This window comes from Pieris napi, chromosome 15, assembly GCF_905475465.1.
Source record: "Pieris napi chromosome 15, ilPieNapi1.2, whole genome shotgun sequence".
NCBI lineage: Eukaryota > Metazoa > Arthropoda > Insecta > Lepidoptera > Pieridae > Pieris > Pieris napi.
The window spans coordinates 4333949-4360541 of record NC_062248.1 but is presented as its reverse complement, the minus strand read 5'-3'; the positions used below and the strand labels follow the sequence as shown (position 1 = coordinate 4360541).

The 26593-nt window shown below is 34.0% G+C and overlaps 2 protein-coding genes across 11 annotated transcripts in view; both read right to left on the bottom strand.

Annotated features, from left to right (window-relative positions):
* LOC125056967 (protein phosphatase 1 regulatory subunit 16A) overlaps positions 1-6576 on the bottom strand; it is a 45061-nt gene extending 38485 nt beyond the window's left edge. For both annotated transcript variants that reach the window (XM_047660349.1, XM_047660350.1), the window contains exons 1-2: positions 6318-6576; positions 4937-5027 (exon numbers count right to left, since the gene is read on the bottom strand). In XM_047660349.1, coding sequence (XP_047516305.1) covers positions 4937-5016 — 80 coding nt within the window. In that variant the 5' untranslated portion in view covers positions 5017-5027; positions 6318-6576. The remainder of the gene's footprint in view (positions 1-4936; positions 5028-6317) is intronic.
* A 1294-nt stretch (positions 6577-7870) lies between these two features.
* Positions 7871-26593, bottom strand: part of LOC125056624 (sodium/hydrogen exchanger 3) — a 36225-nt gene continuing 17502 nt past the window's right edge. For 2 of the 9 annotated variants that reach the window (XM_047659829.1, XM_047659830.1), the window contains exons 6-20: positions 25758-25985; positions 24975-25192; positions 24448-24531; positions 22999-23207; positions 17619-17744; positions 16965-17122; positions 16086-16224; positions 15607-15753; positions 12826-12913; positions 12468-12557; positions 11520-11720; positions 11090-11143; positions 10689-10868; positions 9932-10271; positions 7871-9241 (exon numbers count right to left, since the gene is read on the bottom strand). In XM_047659829.1, the coding sequence (XP_047515785.1) occupies positions 9052-9241; positions 9932-10271; positions 10689-10868; positions 11090-11143; positions 11520-11720; positions 12468-12557; positions 12826-12913; positions 15607-15753; positions 16086-16224; positions 16965-17122; positions 17619-17744; positions 22999-23207; positions 24448-24531; positions 24975-25192; positions 25758-25985 (2452 nt within the window). In that variant the 3' untranslated portion in view covers positions 7871-9051. The remainder of the gene's footprint in view (positions 9242-9931; positions 10272-10688; positions 10869-11089; positions 11144-11519; positions 11721-12467; positions 12558-12825; positions 12914-15606; positions 15754-16085; positions 16225-16964; positions 17123-17618; positions 17745-22998; positions 23208-24447; positions 24532-24974; positions 25193-25757; positions 25986-26593) is intronic. The other 7 variants (XM_047659832.1, XM_047659831.1, XM_047659833.1 and 4 more) reach the window with 7 other exon arrangements.

Sequence of the window (26593 nt, the reverse complement as noted above, 5' to 3'; positions counted from 1 at the left end):
CATAGTTCATTGGCCCAGCCAGGGATCGAAACTACGACCTTCAGGGATGAGAATTGCACGCTGAAGCCACTAAGTTAGCACTGCTTATATCTTGTTAATTATATACAAACAAAAACAAAGCTCCATTTTAAGTGCAACTAATTAAGACTGTATTTATAAGAACATGCAGTCGGGTTAAAAATTATAATACTCGATTATTAACATGGATGCCCCAAAATAAAATCACGGCAATGTAATTTGAGCCGATTTCACCAAGTCACCTCTGTTACGGTATTTAATCAATTTACATCGCAACCAAACTTACTTTATTACGATACTACTATAGATTGCTTCGAGCTACGACAAATATCTATCATAAATAACGAGTCATAGGATTTAAATTTTTGTATCTGTTTCATAGATAGGATTCATAGGTTTATGCCGTGAAAGTTTTTGGAGTAAGACGGTTTTCACCTAAAACTTTCTGTCACCATTGAATAAATGTTGCATTGAAAATTCATTGACGCACAGCCGGGATTCAAACACGACCTCAGAGTTTTTAAATCATACGCTTAATCATTAGGTTAAAAGCGTCTACACACGGCCCTAAACTCAGTGGCGATATCGGGACAATGGTGTTGAGCCAACCAATTTCTGAGTTAGGGTTGATAATGAAATTAGGGTACGATTTGCCTCCAACCGAGGCGAGCTAGGGTGCTCCCCACCGCTTCCCCGATATTGCCTCTGATTTAAGTGTAGACGCTTTAACAAAGCTCTTTTCATACATCCTATATTTTGTTAAGATAAAAGTAACGCTACATCCTCGTCTAAAAAGTGCCCAAGCAGGGAGGCCCTTGCCACGCTCCATGCGTTCAAAAGAAAGGATGCTGTGGATCAGCATCCCTGCAAGTACTGGACTCGATCACCCCTAGATGTTACTGCAAAAAGCGAACGGCCCAGTTTGGGAAGGATACTTGCCGTGTCACGTAACATCACATGCTAATAACAGGCGTGGAGAGGTGGACGCAACCATCGTATCGCGTGTCTGGAAGCGGATAAGGCTCTTCTGTTACCGTTGGTGGCGCCTTGGAGTTTTTAGTGGATATGCGTTCCACAACCCTCCCGCACTAAGCACTCGCGCCGCGGGTATGCGTAATGCATTTCCCCAAGTAACAAAAAATAGAAACGCTAACGGCCGTAACAAAGGATGGCTGGCGCTAAAACCATTTAAGGCATCGGATTCTGTATGTTTAGTGATCTTTTGTTTTTTCTAATAGGCATTTGATCATCCTTCTGTGCTTGACACCAAAATTTTTGGGTCGAAGGCATGGCCTTGACTGTTTTCCTTCACCGTACAAAGTGTGTGCGTGCGTGTTAAGTGCGCTATATACGCGATTGGTGTCCATTTGTGCACAGCTAGGGATCAACCTACGACCTCAGAGATTAATTGCACCACCTTTTTTGCCCACCATAGCCTTTCTTAAATTTGTATGCCTTATGTTACATATATAATTTTTATTATTAAAATATACAATTGTTCACTTAAGAAACATAAATTATAGGAAGAAATTATTTAAGAATTTTTAGAGAAACACAATAAGCAAATTTTCAAAACATAATAAAAAACAGAAATTTAAATTCCAAATAAATTTTCGACTTAACAATCAAAATAAGGCCCTGTGTGGGCCCCACGTTGGGAAACACTGCTCAATACCGGTAGAGAGAACCTAAGCTACAATATTTTTTTGTTAAAATGGGCTGAAAAGTCTAACAATAATTTAAAAATAAATAAAAAATGTTGTTCCATAATAACTACATATTTCCTAAGTGTAATCCCTTGAACAAAGATAATCAATTGTATAAACGTACCTACCTCGTAAATTTATTGCGACAATTGACTCCCAATTGACACCGTAACACTACGATCGTGCTGAATTTAAAATGTTAATAACGATTACATGCGCGCAAATATTGCTTAAATTAAATACGCTAACATTAGTCATCGGAGCAGTGTTGGCCTAGATGCTTTAGCGTGCGTCTCTCATCCCTGAGGCGTGAGTTCGATTCCCGGCTTACCAATGGACTTTTTTTATATGTGGGCATTTAACATTCGTTCGAACGGTGAAGGAAAACATCGCGAGGAAACCGGCTTGCCTTAGACTCAAAAAGTCGGCGTGTGTCAGGCACAGGAGGTTAATCATCTACTTGCCTATGAGATTGCTGATAATCATTAGATTATGAAACAGATACAGAAATTTGAGGCCCAGACTTCAAAAGATTGTAGCGCCACTGATTTATTTATTTTATTAACAATTATTCATTGACGCAATTAGTTATACGAAAAATATAGAGACAAAAAGTACGAACTTTTATTTTATTACGTCACGAAGGAATATTTTTTTTCGTATAATACAGTTTGATTCGTAACTCAAAAGACGTTTTTTACGACCAGTATTTTGCATGTTGCACTCAACGTTTAGCAAGATAATCAATTTTGAATAAACAACCACATAGTAAAATAGACAGTTGTCTTCCATAAACCTAAATTTGACATTATTTTTTACGTACTTCTGTAAATATCAGGAAGTAAATTACATATTTTCGCACTACTATATTGTAGTATAATAAGACACGATTCTATAGATACAGACGCTTGTCTAGAAACCGTCAATTATGCTTCGTTCCAAATCAATTACCCGCGTAACAATTCCATTTTCAAATTTCGTCAAAGCCTCCAAATTCTTAACGCCTATCTCGTCACATGCAATTGTAAGTGAAATCGCTACACTGCCTTGTGTCATACACGTGCGTATAAAAATTAATTTGATCCAATATATTTGAGAGTGCAGCTGAGAGTGTTATAAGCGTGTATGTAAGTTTTTGGAACCTCAGAGTCATGCCAAGATACGTAGGAAAGCATGTGTAGATTCGAAATCCAATTCGGATGGCGTAATTTTTATGTGATTTGTGAGTTTGCATCTAGTTAGTTTGAGTATCACAGAATCCATAGATTGGGAGATTTTATTATAAAGTATAGGGATATAACAATTATTCGAAGGGGTCGTTAGTCTTGCTAAAATACAAGAAATCAACGCGAGCGAAGCTGCAAGCAGCTTAACAACGGATTAAGAAACGTATAATCAAGTATTTGAAAGATAAAATGTTATATGACGATAGTTAAGAGGGTGTATATCGAAACACATACATTTCATTAGGAACAAAAACTTGCCTCGGCGTGCTTGGTGTTTCGTGCGGTCAAGAAAGCACTAGGCTTGGGTTGCAGGGTAGGTAAAATTGATGAATATTTTACCGGAATTGTCATATTAATAATACTTATGACGATAAAGCCGAATTTCGATCTAGTTCTCTCAAAGTCCGTAGCTCTAAAATCGTAATGTTTGTAATACGTGGAGAAATTATGGTTAACGAATTCGATGATAAATTTGCAGGGTGCTTTAGAATCAAGAAGAACAACCAGTTCTTTTAGAACTAAGTTCTTTAGAACACTTAGTTCTAAGGCATACAAAATATCAATATGTACTACTTCCTGTTACTAGGGAAGACATTCATAAATCAAAGTTATTTAAATAGTAGATATGTTAACAATGTTTTGTCACTTTTACACATTAGCAGTAAAATTAGAGTGATAATGACAAATTCATTCAAATATTCAAGGGCAAGATTCAGAGTCGAGACATACCGCAAACTAGACTCCCATACGTTTTTGAAACTGAGCCATATATCACGTAATATTAGAAACAGCTATATGAGGCTTATAGTGCGATTATGGATAGGGATGTATAAGTTTTAAATCCACAAAGATCATCATCACCTATTTGTATAAAATTATCATTCTATCGTCTATCATAGATAAGAATTTATCGGACTAGATATCCAAAATTTGACTTTATCAACAAAATTTTAAATCGATCGTCTTTTGTTAGTAAAACTTAAATCATTAGAAAACCATTTTCATGTTCCTATATACATACATTTTATTTAATTAAACGAAAATATGATGATCTAACAAGGAAAAATCTGTGTATCTCTTTGGTAAAGTTTTGTAGTTTACCTTTGTTTTTACTAAACTGTTTCGCGTATGACCTTAAATATGAGATAAGCTACGTCCAAAGGTAACAAGTTTAACATAAAAACCATATGTTCCGTAATATCACACTATCACAGCTGGTAAGCCGGAGGAACGGGTGCATTGTTTCTACGTCATAAATTATACCTTATCAATATTATATTAGAGACGTTATCTGGCTATTGTCAGGGCCCCTCTCCACGCTAAGTGGCTTCACGCTATAGCACGAAACGACTCAACCTTAACGTACACCATATTATAACGTATAAGAAGCCTCTCATTATGGTGGAATAAGCATCATTATCCACATAGAATAACAAAAAAAGTTATATACGTCTATACGCATATTTATTAGTGTTTATGCTAAACCACCTCAAAATCTTTACAAATAAAGAGTGTCATTAAAAAAATTACAACATTTAAAATTGTAAAGCGTATGTCAGATAAAAAATTACTACAACCAAGACGCCATTGTCCTCGCGTAAACGCAATTTATGCAAGAAATGAACTTATTAGCAAGGCCAAGAATTCTGTTGCAATATCATAAGATTAATCACAGTAATCCATGGAATTATTATAAAACTCATATTGATAATAAATAAATACAATAATTATTATGTAATTATGGCTTTTAGAATAAGGTGATATTCACATAACATAACTTCTTCTATCATACAAACTTCAAAACAAACAATATTATTAATATTGTTAAAGTTAGAAGCTTTAATTAATTTAATTTTGGCATTTAATTATTTTTAAAAAATCTATAATAATGTGAATCATTAATTACATTTAAGGGAAATTAAAATCTAAAATTTTACATACGGCAGAGAAGGTCCGATAGTGATAAATATTAGTTAAATTACTCACCTACGGGCTAGGTGAAGCCGCTCCTGAGTAGTCAGGTGCTCCACCTGTGCCATCTCAGACACCAAATCAGCATGCTCCATTCTGCTAGTATCTTAAACATTGAAAACAATACTATGAGATTCTTGATCGATTCAGTCTAGAATTTCCCTCAAAAAATTAAATATTTGGTCTACATAACTATGAATCTATAATATACAAGTTGGATGGATATGGCTAGTACTCTGACGCATTTAAAAATTTCTTTGGTAATTTCTACATAAGCGTGACATTTGTTTTACTTATTTTGTAATTGTTTCGTTGTCTCCATTTTAACATATGTGATGTTTGAGAACTTAAATAAAATAAAATTTTACTTAACCATACACACATAAAGGTCACTATAAGTTTTAAGTTAATTCATAAAAGTTTAATTTTTAATATAGATCTAGTAACGGTGGGTGGACTCAGTTTCCACACTTAGATTATCATTAGGTCCGTTGGGCATATATAGATGTAGTAACTAAATAGTTTATTAAGGCCATCCTTACCATAAGGTTAATTTTAAGGGAAGCAATAGTTAAATAAATACAGTTAAGGAACATTAATAAGTATCAATTGTAAAATATTTACCAACCATTAATTGAACTTATCTTTAGTTTTAAGTTTCAATTTTTCTAATTAATCTGATAGTACTATTAGTCCTTGATAACAATTAGATATTATGTTACTAGATGAGTTGAGGTAATATATCTAGCTATATAAGTAATTAAAATGACAATTAGATATTAATGTCTTAGCTGAATGACCAAGAAGTTGAATTTGTTCTGAAGGAAGCTTAAAATGCTATTACGGTATATAATATTTAATTCTAAATGTGTTTGTCTAAAATATCTAATACATATAGTTTATCTTGACAAAATGTACCTAAGTCAGAGTTATCAACTTTTATAAAATTTATTTGAGTACTTTAACAAGGTTAATATAATGACTTTTGATAAATTAAAAAAGAAAAAGTTAATTCCATAACAAAAATGAATATAAATTTTATGAATATATTGGAATTTGAAAACAAAACTTGTTTTCCAAATAAAAAATGTCTCACATACCTATCTACTTCAACTGATAAATCCATATATTACGATAAGATAATCGGCATAATTGAGAATAAGATATAGCGCACTTCTTTTTCACAGGTTAAAATTATTTAAGTTGTCCAACATTAACAGTAATGTACAACAATGACAATATAAACAAATGTAGGTAAGTATGCGTTTATCCGCCAACTACTCATTAGAAAGGTAATTTTACCACGTAAAAACAGCCTTCATGGGCGATAATTATATTTTACTATATTCAGGTAGATGTTACAATTTTGATATATAATATAAATAAATTTACTCACCTCTTTATTTTCCTAAATAAAAAGCTTATGTATGTTTCATCCCCGTGAAGTTCTTTCCAAACACATATTCACAATATAAACCATAAGATCGTTATTTACACTTTTGTTTTACTTATTTAAGACCATTTAAAGAAAAGTTTTACAGTTACACTGCATTTTCCGTTACTTTTCATGAAATTTTTATCAATAAAATCCGAAGCAACAAGCAATCAAGAAGCAAGCTAGCGAGAAGCTGATTTTAATTTTTATGGCTGATCTATGATTCTGATTAGATTGGGAACTTTTACTGTCAAGTGTCAATTTGTCAGCTGACAAGTGCCAAGGCTTTGGTCTATAGACGTGACAAGCTCATAGATAAGAGAGTTGCGACAATTCATAGTATAGTTTTCGTCTGTGTAGTGTATGCATGGTGACCTAGATGGCATTATAAATAATAAAAATTGAAATAATCCAATCTAATTTGTAATATTTTCTAAAGTAATATTAACGTAGAATAAAGAGTAGGTACACTAATATAGTAATAGCGTAGAAGTTAGACATTATTATAATATTATTCTGTTTGCTGTTTAGCTTCTAAGTAATCAGACTGCTTCAACGAATTTGGCGGTACAAAATTAAAAAACTACGAGAAAATTAAGACACGAAATCGTTCTTAAAAGTACTTATGACAATATTTGCTAATTAAATAAATGGAGGAACATCATTCTAAGTGCGATTATAAACCGACTAACTTTCACGCGCAACTTTGCTTACACTATATCTTTTTAATTTTTATACCAATTATTGTCGCTAGAAAATGTACGTCTCCAGAGTTCCACCTACTTCTAAACAAAAGATTTTCGTAATCGATCGAGATTTACGTGAAAAAGTAGCGAACAAACTTTTCCTTGTATTCTCTTAGTTACGTACTATTAGTTGAGTTTCACAGTTTGAAGAGGTTAAAAAAAGAAGTTTCTTTATTATTATTTTATTTCAATAGTTCTTTACATATTTATCACACTATTATAATTAATTATTACGTACCTAACACTGTACTGCGTGAGCTGTATTTCGTAGGTTAATAGGTACTAGGCACTATTATCATTCAATTGACACACTGATGTTATTAGAAAAGCTTAAACTGTATTAGTAAGTTTTACATGAAAACATAAAACTTATTTTTTTCTACCTACAGGTAAGTGTCAAAAGGTTACACTTAATCTTTATTAGCTTACTTAAAAGCATTTTCCTAAAAACTATTTTGAGTAGTTAAAAAAAAAGCGTCAAAATAAAGTTAATTTTAAAGGTGCAAGTATAACAACATACAATATTTTCTAATCTATTGTCAACTTTTCTACAATTCACTAACCTATACCTGATTAATTTGTCTATTTGATTAAAGGGTATATTTTTTTAATATGTTATATACAATATCACAATTCTTGTATTTGGTACAATTTTTGTATGAAAACAAGAATCAGTATTTTAACGTAATAGGAGAAATTGAAATTGAAATAATCTTAAATTATAGTTTAGCTATAAATATATAGGTTAATTTGTAACATTTTATTAAGTCTACAGAAGACCGACATTGCCAATGACATATTTTTATATATTCAGGAACTATATTAAAAGAAGTATATTCTACGTATACCATACACTATACTAATGTTTGCAATAAATTAATTTTTTCTCAAACCGTGCTCTCAAGATGCAAATTCACTACAAAAATACAAATTATACTTTAAATATTAAGATACTTTTTCCGTCACAATTTAAGAATAAATTGATCATTCAAGTTGTTTAATATGTTAGACATTTAATGTAGTTACACAGATTATATACCTTTCTCTTGTTCCGTCCACGCGCGTTTCTCCGGAATTCAAACATTGTCTATGAGCTAGATCTGTGTCTTCTGCTGTTTTTGGTATAATTAAGTTTACCGCCCAACCCCAAACAAATTAACAGCTAAACACCCGTTACTAAGATCAGTTAAATAAAGATTACAATAATTAATTTAATTGTGTATTGTCATTGGCAAGTCCCATTAATTACAATAATTTAACATACTACCTAAATTGTCTACTTCACCTATTCTTTAGTCAACGCACATTACAAAGAGTTATAGAAAAATACTGTTGATTCACTTGAAAACTAAGCTTGGAAAAGAAAATTTGCCTTCAAAAACCCGTCAGTTTGTTATAATATCACATAGTTCTGTAACTTGTAAATAATTTTTAACAGTTTTCGGTAACTACGATAAAATATGTTTCTAAGCAATAACATATTTACAGGACAAATTACATTAGCTATTTTACTATTTTTTTTTTTGCTTTAAATGCTCAACATTACTAGGTTCAATGATATAAAATTAAACGTTACGGTTCCAGCTACAACACTATTTTTGAAAAGGACCTCTGGGTGAGAAAATTTATACTATTATTATACATTGTTTAAGATCTCTTTTTATTAAATTGGACCTTAAAAAGTTCACTGCATGTAACGAAACTAGCACGGGCGAGTGTCTCTAGTGCAGTTCATCATTTCGCAGAGATAACATCACATTTTACTAACCCTTAATGTTTTTAACCTTATATCATTGAACAATGAACATGCTATTAAGTCTAAAGCAATTTAATAATTGCGTCTGCGCATTGTAATGCTAGTCTAGCGTGGTAAATGCAAATGCAATTATTTATTCCAAGGTCCTATATTTAAGTAGTGGTAACCTATCTTGGTCACCACGTCTTGATACTCAGGTGTTTTCATCGGAAGAGTCATCTGATGATGAGCTGGTTAGGTTTGTGGTTAAGGTATGCTGACGGCTGAAAGAGTCGCGCGGTAGGGTTTGCTGGCCTAAAGCGAGGCGGCGGATACCCATACGCTCACTCTCGGGTAAGGACTTGCTACATTTCTCTTCGGTGATGGCATCTCTTGATAGGGATCTGAAATGTTAACATAAATGTTATTAAACCTACGTGTAACGTACATATCTTCGTTCAAAATTAGATCTGTAAAAATCTCTCTGTGAAAATTTTCATTTCAAATTGGAGAATCCTGTGAAATGACCTGAAGAATATTCTAATCAAGTCACTTGTCACATTTGTGAATTATGAATAAGCTGTTCGAGAAATGCAAATGTATAAAACAAAAACAAATAATAATAGCAAAATAGCGGATTTCAGTTTAGTTTTAGTTGGTTATTTCTAGTGTTACATTTAATTTAATCTTTTTTTTCGTATATGCACTTCTTGTACTTTACCCTCAGTACGTTTTTTTAATTTATTCCATAATATGGTTGCCTGGAACAAATCGCTTGTTAACGATAAGGCCGCCAAAAGTAATGTAATCTGTTTTTATATGTATATTGAAGGTAACGAAGTGTAAATAAATAAATAATTTAATTATGTATGACAACCTAGACTTAGTAATTAACACACATGAGGTCTAGCTCGATCTATTCCCGCTGAAACAATGACAGCCGTTAAATGAATAAACACAGAGGTTTATTGTTATTTGCTATACTTGTGAAAACCTAGCAATGTAACAGACGTAGGAATGTACCTGCTCCATGCCATATTGAGACGATACGGGATGAACTACTAAGAGCGAACCTAAATATGTATTCTACCTACCCAGTAAGCTCCAACATAGATCCTCTTCTACATTGTCCCCGATGTGGACCTTGCAGTATATTTGCAGGTCTGGACGACGCCCCTAATGGGTCTGAATGAGCCACGTCCTCCATTAACAACACACTTGGTCCACCAAGGCTGGTACTCCTTTTTGACAGCATGCTGGGCGCATGCCTCGCCGTTGAAGGTTCACCCTTTGACGAAGAACTATCGCCCTTGAGAGAATCTGCTTTTCCCTCCGAATCTGACAAAAGTATCTCCCCTCCCTGGGTAGAGCTACAACTCTCTCTTCGGAATAGACCTATGATAGATTTTGGATGTTTTGGCTTCTCTATTCCACCTATTAGGATTGTGATAGGTATATGGGTAGGAAGAAAAAAAAATCTATGAGTTGAAAAGGTTGAGTTATCTATATTAGAGAACAATCAATAATTTGTTGGGGATATCAGGGAATATGCCAAATTAAGTCTTGGTACAAATATATAAGGGAGGAAACATTTTTAAAAAGTGCTATATTTGGAATTCGGTGCAAAGAAATAAAATACATACATGCAATACCAATATTTTGCCAATGTTTAAATATAATGCAAAATTGGGTAAGACAATGCATGCAAAATATTACTCTTAACTTGATAATATTATAGTTATTACAAAATATTTTATGTATTTTGTCCTAATACTCGTATCAATTTAAAACTGATTTAACATGATAAAAGATCTATCATTACACACAATATTTACAATTTAATTATTTTACCCAAATATGTAGCCGAGGGTGAACTGTAAGCCAGATACTCCTTATTAGAGGCCCAAGAGGGGAATTCGGATTGTTTAAGGGCGCCGCTACCCTCTGTGTCATCTCGTTTCCATGGCAACATGGTTTCCGTTGCTGTTGGGGTTGCAACTCTCGCTTGTTCGATTACAGCCATGTATGTATCTGTATAAAATCAAAATTATTACGTCCTGTAACTTATTATAAGAGATATTTTGGATTATAAAAGTAGCTGTACAGTAATAACAATATTATTTAGCTTTGTTTTACGGCATTTGCTTCAATCAATAGCAATATATTTTACGTGTTGCTACACTAATCTGTTACGATATGAATATAATAAAAACGTTTTTTTCCGGAAAAAGGGCATGAAAAATTACAGTTACCGTGTTCGTCCGACATTCTCCTTTCATCTTCTTCAAGTATATCTTCGTTAGGTACTAAAAGAAAACCAATCATTAGAAGATGTGTCATATGCGATCGTACATGCAAGTACGCGCCGCTAAATTTAATTTTGGCAACATTTCAATGGAAATGCAGTTCTTAATACATAATATGTAGTGATTACGGAAATGGCATGTTAATGAATTAGTGCTGTATCTTGTTCTAATAATAAAACGAAAAATATACTTACGCTACCCATGCGCAACGACAAAAGCGACTTTCGTAAAGCGAAGTGTTAAGCTTAACCTATATAATACAATAAACATATAATAACAAACAAATTGAAAATAGAACAAGAGAAACAAAAGAACATCGCGAAACCAAATTTCTGAGAAGCAGTCAAGAAGTGCCAACTACGTTTCGTCCACATACCAAAGTTGTAAGTAGATCGGTCTCTTCTCCACGGCAAAGACTTTTCAACAGCCGTCGGTAGAATTTCCTCTGGTGTCTTAACGTATTGTTTAACGATCCTTGCCTTCAAAGGGTTAAATCCGGGCAAATTTGCTAATTGGTTCAGGAGAGAACTACTATTTTCCTTATGAGAGGACGTTGGACTGACTTCTTTAAATCCAGCTGTGTCCAGTTGCCAAAATTACCAGTTGTGTCATGAAGAATGCCAGAAGGGAAAGAAAACAATGAAACAAATGATATTGAACAAGCGAAAAGAGCAATTAAAAGTACAGCGAATAGTTAGTTAACTGGCGGAAGTAATTAGCCATAATCAAAATAACAAGCGTTGAGCACAAATAAAAACACTGTGCTGTTAGAAGCACATGAATATTTAAAGCATGCTTAAAATATTAGAAAAAATACACTCGATTCGAATGTTGGATTATTGTAAATTTTACTTTTAGTACAAGAGAGTCCTCTGATATAAAAAAAAAACTTTAATAAAAAAGTAATTAAGCAGCAAACAAGTATTTACAACATCAAATATTGAATTCAAACTTGGATTCATTAAATTTTAAGCGCCCTTATATACATATTGCCCAAAATTCAAAATAATTTTAGTTATGATAATTATTAATACATATAACAAATCTTACCGTAATGGAATAATATTTAATTAAATCGGTCCTTCTCAATACGGTGTATCTATTCAATAATATCGATCTCAAAATATACTGTATTTACTCTTATAATGACTGTATTGTTAATACATTATTTATGATTTGTTATATAAGAGATATGATTTTTATATCGACCCAGAAAGTTTACCATATAATATTCTCCCGCGAATTATCGTATTAACGAAGTATCGTTTACAAATTTTAGACAAGTTTAAATTCAAAAGGGAGCACAGTCATGCAAAATACCTACGTGGAGATTTGGCAGTGAAGGTAATACCACCATCATCATTGTCCCGTCGTGGAGTCTCATCATCCTCTTGCAACACTTCATCAATATAATCTGAAAGGAAAGCTTCACTCATCACCCAAGATATTAACATACTATTGTGTGTGATGTTTATTTAAGAATTTTATTGTGAGCACGTGCAAAACTAAAACTTAGCTGCGTTTAACATAAAAAAGCATATCTAAAACGAGTATTTTGTGTAAAAAAGCACAACACAGTCGTAACAAAATCATCTATGGCGTAACTAATAAAAAAAATTACCAAAACCAACGCGTGCATGCGACTGATACTCGTGATATTAGTAAGTAATTTATTTAAGTACCTAATCTATAATACTTTTTTTTACCGTGCGTGAACTGTTTGGCCGAACCATTTTGCTGGAATTCGGGGAAGGATACATTTTTGCCATCCTGAAAAAAAAAATATATAAGACTAGCGGACCCGACAGACGTTGTCCTGTCTTAACTATGAATATTGATTTCAAATTGGTATAATTAATTAAAAAATATTTCAGAAACAAAGTGTTTATTATTCTAATGCTTTATGTTATACAACATTCTTTGTTTGTTTTTCTGGCTCGCATATTACTATATTATCAATATAATAACTCCGATCGCATTAGCATATATTTTATATAGCATTTATTTTAAACGATATTCATTTTTCTTACATCCTCTTTGACGATATTTGCAGCACGCATTCTGTCAATGTTATGTCAAACGCCATAAGGTTACATCAAAAAGTTAGAATTGAATGGTGGTTAAGTATTCTTAAATTTTCTAATTTTCCGCGCATTTTTTTTCTTTTTTTCTTTTATAAGAACCTTCTTCTGACAATTACAAACACAACAAAAAAAAATCAGACAAATCGGTCAAGCCGTTTTCACGTTATGTCGTGACAACGGAAATGGGTTTCATTTTTATATATATAGATTAGATCTCTGATTTAGAGGGGGTTGTCAAATAACAATCCCTAATACAAAACCGTCAGGAGAGTTCGTCGAACGTCGTATACTACATTACATTTACAAAAAAATAAGAACATAGAAAACCTGCATCATGAGCACTCCCCACATACACACCCTCACGTACAAATCCTTACTTCCACACTATCACACAACAAAGCCGTATTGGGTATTGCTTTGTTAAATGTTTAATGTTGTTTTCCTTTTGTAAATGTTTGAACCTTTTTATATATATTCTGTATTCCATCTTTAGCTATCTGCTTAGTTTATGTTAGCTGTAGGATTAGGAAATAAATCAATCTAAACAGTATTTCTTCATAGATAGTTAATTTTGAAAGGAATCATTTACAAACGAAACTGACTTCATTATTCGTCATACGTATTGACTTTCCTGGCAACGTTCCAAAATATATTTTATGCCCTTCGAACAAATTATGTTGCTTATTTGATATAAGCAATAGTCGACTTAAATATATATTAACATTTTCGTAGATAATGTAGATGAACGGCAACGGAACGACCATTTTTTTTTTTTTTATATTTTCGATTCGATTTTCGGAAAGCGTAGCGACATAGCGAGTACATATTTCATTACAAAATTATTGCTTGCTAATGAAAATAATGACAACTTATAAATAAAAAAATGTGTCCATTTCATTTCTTTAATCAATAAGACATAACGTTTTACTGGCAGTCTCTAGCGAGGCCGTAAGACAGCCTAAAACCTATAATATATACTACCTTATACACATATTCAAATTATTTACGGTACGCGAAAAACCACACTATAAAAATAATAAAAATATTTAATCAAAACAATATGGAATCATTAGATATCAACTGGGAACGTACAAACAATAACAAAGGAAGAAATGCGCGTTTCAAAAAACTATGTAAATGTGTTTACTTTTACACAATGCTTTGAAATTAGTCCCCGCGCGGCTTATTTCAAGCGACTTCGAAAAAATTAACATTGGTTACAAGAGTTGCCTAACGAAATCGACGAATACATACTTGACTATTATGGCTTGGCACTGACTTGCAGAAATTAGACTTATGGCTGATTTACACAGGGTAAGTAGACAAGTCAGTCGCAGCGCCAATGTCGGCGCCGCGACTGACTTTAACTGTTTACATGAAGTAAGTAGTAGTGGTGCGTTTCTCACGATGAGCACACGTTTGTGAAGTCAGTGGGAAAAATGAATTCGCGAAAACAACTGAAACGACGATTTAATTATTTGTTGAAAAATTTATTTATTTACAATAGCATTTTTTATAAAGCCGTCCAGTTCTTGAAACCACTTGACTTTTGGGACATATACGTTCCCACTAGCGCCAGATCTGGTGGATTTTTGTATCTTGTCGAGCTCTAAATAATATGTAGCCCTTATGGCTTTAATTTTATTTTTTACTTCAGTAGAAGTGAGCCCTTCGATTTGCATTTGTTGAGCCATATTTTGCAACGCTGTTGACCGCATTTCTTTATTGCGGTAATTTAGGGATTTAATATCCCAAAGGCACTCGTTTTCGCCATATAATTGCACCAATTTTAAGGTTTCGTCTTCGCTAAGCTTAATTTTTATCGCCAGCGAAAAAAACGTGGTCACTCTACAACGCAGCGGCAGTGACTAACCACGCACTGACTTGTCTGTTTACACGGGGTTTATTTGGCTGGCGTGGGGGTGCGCGGGTGGCGGGGGGCGCCAACTGACTTAAAAAAATTCGTGTCCGAATATTCAAGTCAGCGCTGACTTCAAGCCACTGTACTGACTTCAAATCAGTTTACACAGGGTTTTTTTCGGGTCAGCACTGACTTGCCTCGAATTTGTAGTCAGTTACTGACCCTGTGTAAATTAGCTCTTATAGAAAGTAGATCTTCATATCAATTGCTTATCGTTTAATGCATTTAATTCTGTTGAACAATTAATAGAACTAATAAATATTTGTAGTACATTTGATGTGGGTTCAAGTTTTTATTTATTTAACAGCCAGTTTTATTTTTGTAATCGATCTCTTTGGTGAATGATTCACATTCTAAATTTAAATCAATTTTAATCCTACAGATTAAAAAGTTATCTAACTTCATATTTTTTTACTAACTAGCTATTTTTAATAAATGTGATAAAAAGATTTATTTACCCTTACCTGTTTCCCACGCTTACTGCGCTTGTGGTGATGCTTTCTATCACCGACTAATCGACGTATATTCATGTGCGTTTTGTAATTCACTTGCATGCCCAAATCGCGGTCGTTCACAGCGTGACGGCTGTAGCTCAAACGGCGATGCTGTAATAATCGAAAATTTGTAAGAACATTAGTTGGTATCTAATAAATCTTATTAATTTGCCTCTAAAAATTACAAAATATTATTATATATTATACATTCTATACATGTATCTTGTTCTCTACGCGTTTAAGGTTGCAGCGAACACTTAAACTAGGAAAACTGACAACTGATAATTAATATAAAAATTATTTGGCACTCATACAATATATAGCCATTTAAATGTCGAAAATTAATTATACAGGACTATTTTTGATAATAGAAATATATCCAAAATATAGGGGCTGTAACCATTTCCTGAAACTGAATAATAGTTTTTTTTCCAAATAGTTACCCGTCTATAAGGTTTACACAACTCTTCAGCGAGTAGGTGGTGAATTCTTGCATCGGTCAAATCCTTTTTGGACGGATTATATTCCAATTCTTGCATGTCTATGTTCCACGTAGACGAATCTAATTGACTGAAACTTGGACTGCAAAACAATATTGATTAGTTGATCAATTGAAGTAATTGATTACTAAGAAAACCTATTTGATTTTAACACAGAAATCTTATGAAGTGCAAAAGAAAAAGTATATTTTGATTACTTAAAAAAATGTAAAATACTTGATACGCAAGGACAAAATGGCTAACTGCGTTTTATACTTTTAAACTAACATAACGTCTTCAATATCAAATTACGAGTCGCAAAGAAATGCAAATGCAAAGAAACATATTTATACAGAAAACTAAAATTAGCTTTCTAAGACGGCAGAGTTGACTATTAATTGATGAATAGTATGAAATAATTAAATACAATCAGTAGGTGTTTATTGATCTGGTGTAAATGCATAAAGGTGCTACGTTATAACAAGATTAGAATTACAAATAGCATTATCTGTAGTAACCATAATCTGAGTACGCAATTGTTCTAAGCCATTTTCAAAGTCGTCCATTAGGAAGCAAAGAACAGTCCTGGGGGCTTAGACAAGACACCTTACTAATTTGTATAGTTAACAATAATCGTGATAATTTTGTTTGAATAAAGTCGTTGACCAAATAATTGTTTTACAAATTTCTTTACCTATTCTATATTTTATAAAAGGTAATAATTTAGACGACTCTGAATAAGGAGTTATGATTTTTATAACGCGGATCTTACGTGGCACTAGTAACACTGGACATTCTAGACTATGCTGATAAAACTAGAGATCTGATTAAGAGAAGACGAACCTTCCATTTAAATTGGCATTAGTATAATTCTTAAATATAGCCGACATTGACTCAGCGCCGGAGATGTTTCCAATGGTTGAGGCGTTTCTCTGCATGTACTCTATGGCATCTCTCATGGCCAACTTGGAGTATGTTTCTAGAATCTTTGGCTCGGCACCCTGACAAAAGTATTACATATAAAAACTCTTTCTTTTCAACCAAGACACATGTACATGTAATCTGAGGAAAACTTAATTTTTAAGTACGCAAGCGTCAATATAAAAATAAATATAATAGATAAATGTATAATATTCGGTACATTTATCTATTTAGTATATAAAATACTGAGTTTCTTATGACGAAATATTCTTAGTACAATTTTTTTGTCAATACAAATAGAAAAATGTAATGTTATAATCTTACTTATTGCGTGGTTACAACAATGCCTCCATACTTAGTAAGAATCAAAATCAATATATAATTTATTCACATAGATAACTTATGTACCAATATCAGTAAAAAAATAGTCGTTCAAAAATTTAAATTTACTGCCAGTTCTCAAATCAAGGGCGTAGAGCAGACGAGAAGAACTGGCAATAAACTTTCCGTCACTCTATTAAATCGCTTAAGTTTTCTTTACAAGGGTATATATACTTTTGCAAATATATCAATTACCTGATAATTGCGTAGTAAAAATGGCCTAATAAACCGATTATCGAACCTCTTGAACTTATCACGTATATGGTGATTGCCATGTTTTCCTAAAATATCTTCAATGCCTGCCATGAGGTGATCCATAAACTGTAAATAAAATAAACAATAAATATTTATACATAATTGAACACTATATTTAGTATATAGTTTTATTTTTCCCAATCTCATAATTATTACGAATTAATAAAAAAAAACTTTACTGAAAATAGTTAAAGTTTTTTTTTTTTTTTTTTTTTTTTTTTTTTATAATAAAAAAAAAATTAAAAAAAAAACTTTACTGAAAATAGTTGGGGGGTCTAGTTATTCGCGTCCGTAGGAACTACCTAACCACTACCCTACACGTGCCCCCTGGGTGGTGCCAAAGGAATAACAACGCCGGGTCTCGGGCGGCGGTAAACTAACCCGACCAAACCAGCCTAACCAGCTTGGTCTAACAGTGAGAGTAGGAAATGACTCCCACAAACCGCAACCCTGTTAACGCTGCTCGCAGGATCGGTAGTCTTGGCTTAATTGCCCGGACTATGAAGAAGACAACTTCTATAAAAAATTACCCTAAGTCTACGGTGAGATTCGTGCCAAGAGACTGCATGGCTGGTAGGAGACCAGTCGCAAACGATCCACTTCGACGGACCTGGCAAACGTCGTTGTATTAGCCTTCTAGGGAGAATAGGCGTCACCTTCCTAGTGACCTGTTATATCGGCCTTACTCGTGGGACTAAAATGAACCAACTAATTACAAATAATAAACAAACACTACCAAATTCTAAAAAACCGACCAACCCTAATAACATGATCCAACAAACTTTGCATGAAAGCATGTTTATTCGGAACAGAAGCAACTCGACATCGTCTCTGCCAGCAAAGCTTAATGACTCCAACCAACATAACAAGGAAAAAGATAACCTGGATTCACAGTCCGAGACCCAATTTGACAGTGACAACATAACGTCAGACGAATGGCAAAGGGATGAAATTCCCATCAGGAGAAAGAAAAGAAAAGAAACAAGTCCAATTCACAACGACGGGAATAAAAAACAGAAAAATTCCCCAGACTTTGCGATCCCTACACGCAATAGTTTTGAACTACTTGACACGGAGCCTACGGATGGAGCCAGCAATGCAGGTGGAGTGTATGTACCAAAGCCAGAACCCATCTTCGTTACTGGCGTAATTAACGTAGGCTCCCTTAAAGATGTACTTAATAAATTCATAAAGAACGAACTTTACATAATGACCACACTTAGATCTGGACACGTTATAAAAATTATACCTAAAGACATCCAGACTTACAAAATGATCCGAGAGAACTTCATTGCCAATAATATCTCACACTATACTTACCAGCTTAAAAGCGAGAGAGCATACAGAATAGTACTACGCGGACTCCATGCATCAGAAAATACCACAGAAATTTCAAAAGAATTGTATGAAATTGGACATGAAGTGAGACAAATAGTCAATATCAGACATCGTGTTACAAAGGAACCGTTGCCTGTATTTTATGTCGATTTAGAACCAAAGCCAAACAACAAAGCCATTTTCGATGGGAAATACTTGAATAACATGAAGGTTACTTTTGAAGCCCCATATAAGAAAAAGGAAATCATTCAGTGCAAGAGATGTCAGAGATTTGGGCATTCCAAGAACCAATGTTTTAGGCCCTATCGCTGTGTTAAATGCGGTAGCGCTCACCCCACAACAACATGTACAAAAAAACCAGACACTGAGGCTACTTGCGCGAACTGTGATGAAAAACACCCCGCCAGCTACAAAGGATGCAAAGTGTACAAACGGTATAGAGAAAGAATTCTTAAATTAGATCCTAAGTCAAAAGAAAAACCAATGCCTAACAATAAAGAGACGAAAACCCCGGATCCCCACCTGGGTACTAAGACTAACCGCACAGACAATCAAAGCTTAACCAAAACTTATTCAGAAGCAACAAAAACCAAAGAACAAGACACAAAAAACGACATGGGCGACTTTTCTGATTTAATGGACATGATGTTTGAAAAACTACAACATTCAATGGTTACAATGATGGAAAAACTCATGGACAAAATGATGGACCGCATGGTCCAGCTAGTCAGCAGCCTGGTGAAAAAATGACCCGAAACCTCCAAGTAGTAACTTGGAACGCCAACGGCTTGACGGAAAGACGTCAAGAATTAGAAACTTTTCTCAGAACAGAAATGATTGACATAGCACTAATCTCTGAAACAAGATTCACACCGAAAACACACATAAACTTTAATAATTATACAGTATACACAACCAATCATCCATCTGGGAATAGCCATGGAGGAACAGCAGTAATTATTAAAAACAATATTAAACACTACCCAATAGAGGAATACCGAACAGAAAAAATACAAGCTACATCTATTAAACTTGTAGACAGCAAACTAGAAACTACATTCTCCGCTGTGTATTGTCCTCCAAAACATACTATATCTTCTAACGACTTCGCGAAATATTTTTCTACACTGGGTAACAGATTTATATGTGCTGGCGACTGGAATTCTAAACATTTAAATTGGGGATCTAGGCTGAACAATACTAGAGGAAGGCAACTATGTAAAGCCACAATAGAGATGAAATTAGAATGTCACTCCGGCAGAGAACCTACCTATTGGCCTACCGACAGAAATAGAATCCCTGACTTATTGGACTTTTTTATTGTTAAAAACATAGATAGTAACTACTTAAACATAGAACCTCGAATAGATCTCACATCTGACCACACACCAGTTATATTGAATGTTACTACAACAGTTAATCTGGTAGCACCGCCCCTAAGGATATACAACTCGAACACTACAGACTGGACAATCTATAAAAATATAATTACAACAGAGACAGAACTAAAGACCAAAATTAATACAATAGAAGAACTTGAAAGACAACTGGAACAACTTAATATGAATATTCACATTGCTGCCAATTCTGCAACTCCAAAAAGGCCAGGTAATGGACAACCTCTGAAACATAACTCATATCCAAAAGATATTAAAGAGAAAATACACGAGCGCCGACGTTTGAGAAAAATCTGGCATACTACGGGATATCCAAGTGATAAAACTGCATTCAATAGATACTCAAATGAACTCAAAGCTCATATCAGCACCCTAGAAAATGATAATATTCAACACTATCTCTCAAATCTAGATCCAACGAGAGACACAAACTACTCACTATGGAAGGCTACCAAGAATCTAAAGCGCCCGAAAAACCATATACCACCTATCAAGGATGAAAAAGGAGGATGGGCTAGATCAGATAAAGAAAAGGCAACAATCTTTGCGGAGCATCTGAGGGCGGTTTTCCGGCCACTCCCAGAAAGCAGTCCCGTACATGCCATGGGAGTCGAAGAGTGCCTCGGGTCGGCGGATCAAATGTGTTTACCACTAAAAAGTACCAGCCCAAAAGAAATTGTGAAAGAAATTAGGAACCTCAAGGATGGTAAAGCACCCGGCTATGACCTGATTGATGCCACATTACTTAAAAACTAGCCTCATAAAGGTATCATGAAATTAGTTAACATCTTTAATGCTAGCTTAAGACTTGAACATTTCCCTGGGCAATGGAAAATTGCACATATAGTCATGGTGCCGAAACCCGGTAAACCCCCACACGAAGCTACTTCATACAGACCTATCAGCCTGCTTCCAGTTATTGGCAAACTGTTTGAGAGGATATTGCTTAACAGGATGAAAGAACATCTAAGTACAGTATTACCGAACCATCAATTTGGATTCCGGGAAAAACACGGGACAATTGAACAGGTACACCGTATAGTTGACATCATTAGCAGGTGCCTTGAAAACAAATTATATTGCTCTGCAGTCTTTCTGGATATCAGCCAAGCGTTTGATAAGGTATGGCATGACGGCCTCCTGTTCAAGCTAAAGAAGCATCTTCCACATTGTCTATTCCTAATATTGAAATCCTACTTAGAGAAAAGATGCTACCAAGTGAAGTACGGTGATGATCTCTCAGAAGTACACGAAATAAAATCAGGTGTCCCTCAGGGCAGCATATTGGGCCCTATACTATACCTCATTTTTACAGCAGACATCCCAACAACTAACTACACCACGACTGCGACATACGCTGATGATACGGCGCTTCTGTCGGCTCATAGCAACCCAGTAACGGCATCATCACAGTTGCAAAACCACCTGATAAAAGTTGAGAGGTGGCTGAAGCATTGGAGAATTAAAGCCAACGAGAGCAAATCGGTACATGTAACGTTTACTCTTAGGAGAGAAACATGTCCTCCGGTAACGCTAAACGGCAAAGTTATCCCTCAAGAAAATAACGCAAAATACTTGGGCATGCACCTAGACAGGAAACTTACATGGCAAAAACATATTTGGACAAAGCGCAAACAACTGGATGGAAGGCTGCGGACACTGAACTGGTTACTGGGACGCAAATCACAACTAAATCCTAACAGCAAGATGCTAGTGTATAAAACTACCTTAAAACCAATCTGGACTTACGGGATACAACTGTGGGGAACGGCCAGCAACAGTAACATAGATATCTTGGAGAGATTCCAGACCAAAGCTCTGAGAACAATGTTTGGCATCCCACATTGTATAAGCAATAGGTACATATACTTCGACCTCGGCCTAAAAACAGTTCGACAGGAAATAGCTCAAAACAGCCTGAAATACCAGGAGAAGCTGACCTCCCATGTAAATAACCTGGCACACGCTCTGAGCGGAGAAGGCGGTCTTCAGCATAAGCGGCTAAAAAGAAGGGACGTACCGAGCCTATATAAAAGATTTACCTCTTAACATCAAGAGAGTCGTGGCTCTATGTCGAGTATGGCTCTTGAGGATAACATAATTCTGAGTAAAATCAAACAAACAAGTGGCTTATTGCTGGATAGCAGATTGCCATGAAGCAGATCAAACAAAAAAAAAAAAAAAAAAAAAAAACTGAAAATAGTTATTTTATATTTTATAAAAACTTTTATCGTAGTTTTTAATAAAATTTGAATTATTAAGAACTAAAGCAAAAAATCTGCGTAAAAACCTTGAATTATATTGCTTATTTGTGTGAATATGTCTAGTTATTACTTAAAGTACTTCAAAATTTATGAAACAATAACTCTAAAGCTTAAAATTCCTATATCTCGCCTTATCTTCTATCCTACATAAAAATATCAGTCAATTTAAAAGATTAAACCAGAAATCTTATATTCTAATTTCTACTTACAAATAAATACATATTATTTCAGGGTCCAAAATCACTAATAACTTGACCCGTAACACAATGTATTGTGTTGTATTATTATATGCAATACATAAAACCATAAATATAGAAATACCCTTTCATGAATCCTCTCGTTCATTGTCGGTTTGCGTTTCTCCACAGTTTTTACGTTGAGTATCTTCACCAATGGTTTTATCGTGATGCCTTGTATGAAGACAGTGAAATAGATGACCGCTATAGTGGTCGTCACAAACATGGGTTGTAGTTTCACCACTTTTGGGTCTATTAATAGCACCAACGCAAATGCCACCGCACCTCTTAAACCTAGAGCGAAAATCTCTTTGAGTTTTAATATGTTATGCAGATTTGAGCAGTGTTGGCTTCAGCGTGCGCCTTCAAACGAGGTTTCTTCGTATGTGCGCATGTAAATTGTAACACTCGCTCGTATGACGAAGGAAAATATAATTCACGAAGATAGTGAAATAAATTAGTAAGTAGGTCGTAGCGTCAGTGTATACAATTGTATATTTGAATGATTCTTAATTTATATTTCTAGGCAGCCATACAGCAGCTATAATCACACTGACAACTTTATGTCACGGTGCGCGCGCAATCGTAAAATTTCACTCTCATCAATTTTTCATAACGCGCCTAAAGAAGTATAACTTCGAAAATGACGAAAAGAATTGCCACTTCTCGCCTTGCTGTAAGAACTGCCCTGCGATTCTGTAACTCACTTTTCGAACTCACACAGCGGTTTTCGCATCGGCGGTCCCTCTCAAATCAGTCGTGAATCAGTCATTTTATGATTTGGCATTCTGAAAAGGTGGGAGCTTGTAGTTTATTGTTTATCAGAATGCCAAATCATAAAATGACTGCTTCATGACTGATTTGAGAGGGACCGCCGAAAAATTGAAGAGAGTGAAATTTTACGATTGCGCGCGCACCGTGACATAAAGTTGTTAGAGTGATTATAGCGTGCGCGAGCGAGATGGGAGTAAGACAATCTACAAGTAAAAAGAAATAGAATATGCGTGAAGTTCGAAGATTGCAAATTTTGAATGACCATAATGATTAATGACATTCGTCATTTACCTTTTAAACAAATAAAGGAGTTTTAATTATGTTTTCAAAGAAATTTAGCAATGTTTTTTCACAAATACCTATTGTTACTTAGTTAAAAGATTATGAAACATACCAAGTTATTAAATTGAATTAATATTATAATAAAATAATAAATAATAATAATATGTAATTGTTATTAATATTAATTAATAATTGAATAATATACTAAATATTAAATATTATTAAATTGTTTACGTTAAATATTAATTAATTATATTTAAAAATAATAATGAAAGCCAAAGAAGTATAACTTCTTACGTGCGTACATAAGTACACGCAACCTTTTTTTATAATCACATCTTTACAAGATACTTGTAAGAAGCTGTAAGCATTACACCACGCTCTTCATAAATCTTGAAGCAATTAATGAGTAAACAAAGTTGGAAGCATTTCAGAAATATTTTAGGGTTTTATTTAAATTAATTACAGGTAAACTTACCTCCGTAAGACATGACGAACTTTTCAACAGTTTTTAATTTGTGCAATCTAAACTTATTTGCTACTGCGCTTAATATATACACTCCTGAAAATAATAATACAATTTTACGCACATAATTCACTTGAAATTACTTTAATTAATTAAAATAAGCTTGCATTAGCGCGCATTTGTTGCGGTTTACCGCTCAGAGGAGACTTGCGATTAATGACAAAATACAAAGTCCAGACAAAACGTATTGAATTTTAATATAGGAGTTAAGTTTATAGTTTGAGCTAAGTCTCGACTAAGAGAGGTCTGAATCTCACCCTAAGAGATGTCGTCATCAAAGTGCGCACTTTAAACAAAACTTGTTTTTGTTTTATTTTTAATTTGAAAAAACACTAGATTCGCTTGTCTATTATTTATGATTAGATTTGCATTTGTAAAAAACAAAATGGTCGTGTTTCATTGAATCGTAACGTTATTCTGTATTTAAAATTCGATAATTCGATTGCCCAGATGGCAGCAGCTATCAACACAATACATACCTATAATACGAAACACGGAACAGAAAACTATGGTCAATAGAACAAACCAAGTGTTCCAAACATGATTATTATTCACAGTGGCAACCCCGAGGAACATAAAAATAATAGTTTCAGATGATGACGACAACATTTTCATTGTATATTTAATTGTTGTGTGTGATTTGTGCGATATATTGGCTTCGACATAATTCTTCATTGTGATCCCGCAAAATGTGATTCTGAAACAAAATTAATTACACAAACGTCGAATTGAGGAAACGAAGCTAAAGTTAGTGAATTATACTTGTCGTCTCCTAAATTGTTCTTTTCGTTCGGCTAAATCTTTATAAATCTTCTGTGCGTGTGTTTAATTAAAGTTCTACTAAGCTCTGGACCGATTTTGATGAAACTTTTGTATTCAAGTGGATTCGAGAGCTTAATTTTACAATAAGTTCTTTTTTATTAATTAAGACGTGGGTACAGTACAACGTCTATCGGGTCCACTATTTGAATATAAAAAGAAGTGTGTTTTAATTATAAATAATGTATATCATGGAATAAATAGTCATACTTTCATAAGTAATAATATATTGTAATATATTGTAAACGTTATACATATATATTTAATATATGTATAACGTTTACGTTGTACCTGGATAGAAAACTGTTTTTTGTCTAGATAATTTATAATTTGACAAACAACATTCTACGTCTTGTTTATGATTGACGTAAATATAAAATCATACATATTTATCATATTTTTAACCGGGTTAAAAAGCGTTTATGTAATAAAATTTTACTCACGCTAGTATCCCGCTCATATGAAACATCTCAGCGTTTAAGTACGCCAGATACGCCATTACGAAGATGAAAATCGGTTCAATAACTCTAACTTCATGGGTGAATCGTGTCACGAGGCCAGTTGCAAAACCCCACACCACCCCAATACACGTCCCACCGAAGGCCACTACTATAAATGATCCGAAACCAGCGAGAAAGTCTGTATACATCAATTTTGATGGTCCCATTTCACTGCAATACAAAGAGAATATAAATCACCAGTGTTTTGAATTGTAAACGCGTTATTCTAACATACTATAAACCTCATAGCTCCTGAATGTTATTTCTATTGAAAACTAGAGTTTATTTATTTACATTAACACTTTTCCGACAAACAGTAACTTAAGCATAATATAAACGAGAACTAACTTAAACCTTTTCATTAAAAATAATGGGAATTGTCTTCCTGTAACAATATATGTGTATATGTATTCTTTAACTGGTAGATGTTATCAATATAATATTTAACGATCAATGCACCAAACATTGTGGCGGGAAAATGAGACGTCATTTTCAGTAATAGCATGTTTTTTTATCATCATTGTTAGCCAAGTGTTTTAGCAGGGGATTCTGAACTCTGGCCATACGTTCAAACCGGCTGTATGCTAATTTATTTTCTATGTGCCAAAGGCACACTCGTATAGTGAAATAATACATAGTGTGATCAATATGTCATAGGGAAAGATACAGAGAGGAGACTTAGTGCTAAATCGGACTTCTATACGTTAACAATGTATAAGATTAGAAGTTTAGAAGTTCACTTTAAGTCGCGACAAGATAGGGGTAGATAAAAAATCGAT